The 3,234-nt window shown below is 38.8% G+C and overlaps 1 protein-coding gene across 1 annotated transcript; it reads right to left on the reverse strand.

Annotated features, from left to right (window-relative positions):
- Window positions 1–685: 685 nt before the first annotated feature.
- LOC113316056 lies at window positions 686–3,008 on the reverse strand. The gene is made up of 2 exons (XM_026564289.1): window positions 1,220–3,008; window positions 686–936 (listed from the first exon to the last, which is right to left on the reverse strand). Exons 1-2 carry the CDS (start codon window positions 3,006–3,008, stop codon window positions 686–688), a joined length of 2,040 nt encoding a protein of 679 aa, XP_026420074.1.
- Between the last annotated feature and the right edge of the window lie 226 nt (window positions 3,009–3,234).

Raw genomic sequence — 3,234 nt, forward strand, 5'->3', positions numbered from 1 at the left:
CTGAATAATCAGGCATCCAAATTCTTGTATCTGCCCCGCCAGAAGGAATTGGAAGCTTATCCATCTCCAAGACAGCTTCAAGTAAACGCTCCAAATGAGTTTCCGGAATAACGCATTGATTGTAAGTCCAACATTCACTCACCAGCGCCAATCTATCAAGAGTGAAATCATCTAAAATCTCAGCAAAACATTTCTCCCCATAACATGCATCATAGTAAAGGGAAGTAGACCTGCCATCACCTAGCAACACTTTAGTATTAGCCTCCACGGAGTTATAAACCTTTCTAATGCCCGGAAGAATGGTAGACTTCACCCAATAAGTCTTAATGCAACCATTTCGACCAAAAAACTTAGCCTTAAGGTAACCTGCCCACTTCTTATTAGAAGTGCGAATCTTCCACCATAATTTCATGAGCATAACATTATTCATGGTAGCCATACGAGATAACCAAGACCCCCCCTCCTCAAAAGGACAACATATTTTATCATACCCCACCACCACATCACGGCTAACATTAGCATCCCCCGACCAAATAAAATTCCTAATTGCACGTTCACATTGCATAATAAACTTGCTAGGCCATTTATAAATCGCCATGTTGTGAATAAAATAGCTGGAAATAACAGTTTTCACTAGAAAAATATGGTCATGAAAAGATAAGAGGAAACCCTTCCAACCAGCAAGTTAGGTCTTAATCTTCTCAACCACATCGGAGATATGACGATATATAATAGTACCAGGCATGATTTGGACTCCCAAGTAACCGTCCGGAAAAGTAGCAACACTCATCCCCAAATAATCAGCAAGATAAGTCCTTCTACTCAGGGAACCACCACCATAATAAATCTTACTCTTTTGGCGACAAACTGTTTGACCAGAAGCACGCTGATATTTACCCAGCAAATCCACCAGATTATTAATGCTCCGTAAATTGCCTTTACAAAAAAGCATAATATCATCAGAGAAAAAGAGATGGGTAGGAGAAATACCACCTCTAGTTACCATATGCGACATTTTCTTCTCAGAAAAAAACTTCGAAATATTTCTGCTAAGGAAAACTTCAATCAAGACAAAGATCAAGGGTGAAAGGGTATCACCTGACGTAAACCTCTATTAATCTTGAAATAACCCTCCGGACTGCCATTCAAGAGAATAGAGAATCTAGTAGAATCCAAGATATGAAAAATCCAAGTGCACCACTGCTCGGAGAAACCATACCTACGAAAAACTTCCAACACAAAGGACCAACTAACCGTGTCAAAGCTTGGGTGATGTCAAGCTTAAGGCCAATATTACCATCTTTGCGTTTGATATGAAGCTCATTAACCATTTCCGAAGCAAGACTAATGTTTTCATGGATGTTACGCCTTTTCATAAAAGCCACCTGTTCCTCAGAAACAAGATTATGCAAAACACTTCCTAGTCTAGAAGCCAAGATCTTAGTAAAAGTTTTGAAGAAAAAATTACTAATACCAATAGGACAAAAATTACGAAGAGTGTTTGCACCTCTTACCTTGGGAAGCAAAACGATTAGGCTTGAGTTCACTCCATTTGGAATATGACCATTATTCCAATAAAAAATAATATCCTTAATCAAGTCTTCTTGAATAATATCCCAGCAGTGTCTATAGAAGCATCCAGAAAAACCATCCGGACCTGGAGCACTGTCAGCCCCTAAATCAAAAACTGCTTGTTTAATTTCCTCAGGAGACGGAATTCTGTCCATGGCTAAACTCTCCTCCTCCGAGATGCTAATGTGATCATAATCGAATAAACTAGCATCACCCTCCAACTCTGGCCCATTGAACTTGTCCTCATAATAGTGCACAACATGGTCTCTAAGATGGTCATAATCAGAAATGGTATTGCTGGCACTGTCAACAAGCTCAGAAATGGTGTTAAAACTTCTACGAATTCGAATGCTATTATGAAAGAAATTAGTGTTGCTTGAACCCTCCACAAGCCACTGATTTCTTGATTTTTGTTTAAGCATAGTGTTTAGTTGCATACACGTTTCACTAAGCTTAGCCATAACATCTTTCATGAGGTTTAACTTCGTAGTATCATTAGGGTCTTCATCCGAACAAAGAGCAGCTGCCTCAAACCTCAACTGATCTTGTTTTAACCGAGAATGCACATTACCAAAAACCCAAAGATTCCACTCCTTGATCACCCCTTTGAGCCTCTTTAATTTATATGTGAAAATAAAATCAAGAAACCCGGTAACTGGCATATTCCAACTCTCGCTAACCATGCGAAGGAAATCAGTGTGCAAGAACCACATCTTTTGAACACGAAAAGGTGCTCTTTTGGGTCTTGGAACAGCAAAAGGAAAACCCAAAAGTTTAGAATGGTCGGAAACTTCCCTAAGAAGAGATTTATACCGCCAATTCTCAAACTTTGCAAGCCAAGCCGCATTAATAACAACACGATCAAGTTTACTTATAATTCTCTCCATACCCGATTGTCTATTAGTCCAAGTGAATTTAGTACCCAAAGTATCAGCTTCAAAAAGATTGTTGTCATACAACCAATCTGAAAACTCATTAATAGTAGAAGTTCTTGGCTCAAGACCACCCTTTTTCTCATCTAGACGAAGGATACAATTAAAATCACCAATGACTAGCCAAGGAATAGCGTCATCATGAATATTAAGTTGCTGCCAAAGTCTTCTCCTGGTAACTTGAATATATCTAGCATGAATAAAAGAAACATGAACCCCATCAACCTCAATCGTAATGGCCTGTTTGATGACATTAACTATTGAAGGACTTATTGTATTCGAATAACAAACCCAAAGATTAGCCACACTAGAAGAAGAAACATTATGAATAACATGAGGAGAAAAACCTTCCCTTAGAATACCATTACCAAACGCTGCAGAGCAGTGCACTTTAGGTTCAGTTAGGCAAAAAAGATCTGGCTTAAAATCTCTAATTAACTCCTTAAGTTTATCTTGAGCTACATCACGTGCAACTCCATTGATGTTCCAAAATAAAACCCGCATTAATAACCTTTGGGGTTTTGGTTTTTATTTAGCCTTACTGTAGAAGTATTTGAAGAGGCTTTTAGTCTTGGAGAATAACCGTTTCGAGCTCTAATACCCAAGTCCGAGTTGTCTTCTAAAACCGACAAGGATTCATTATCTCTCAAAGCGTCAAGTTTGCCTGAAGAGCCAGGAGCTGCTGGTGTTTAGCATTTCTAGCTACTTCATCAACTTTACCAATTTCTTG

This window comes from Papaver somniferum, chromosome 10, assembly GCF_003573695.1.
Source record: "Papaver somniferum cultivar HN1 chromosome 10, ASM357369v1, whole genome shotgun sequence".
Classification (NCBI taxonomy): Eukaryota; Viridiplantae; Streptophyta; class Magnoliopsida; order Ranunculales; family Papaveraceae; genus Papaver; species Papaver somniferum.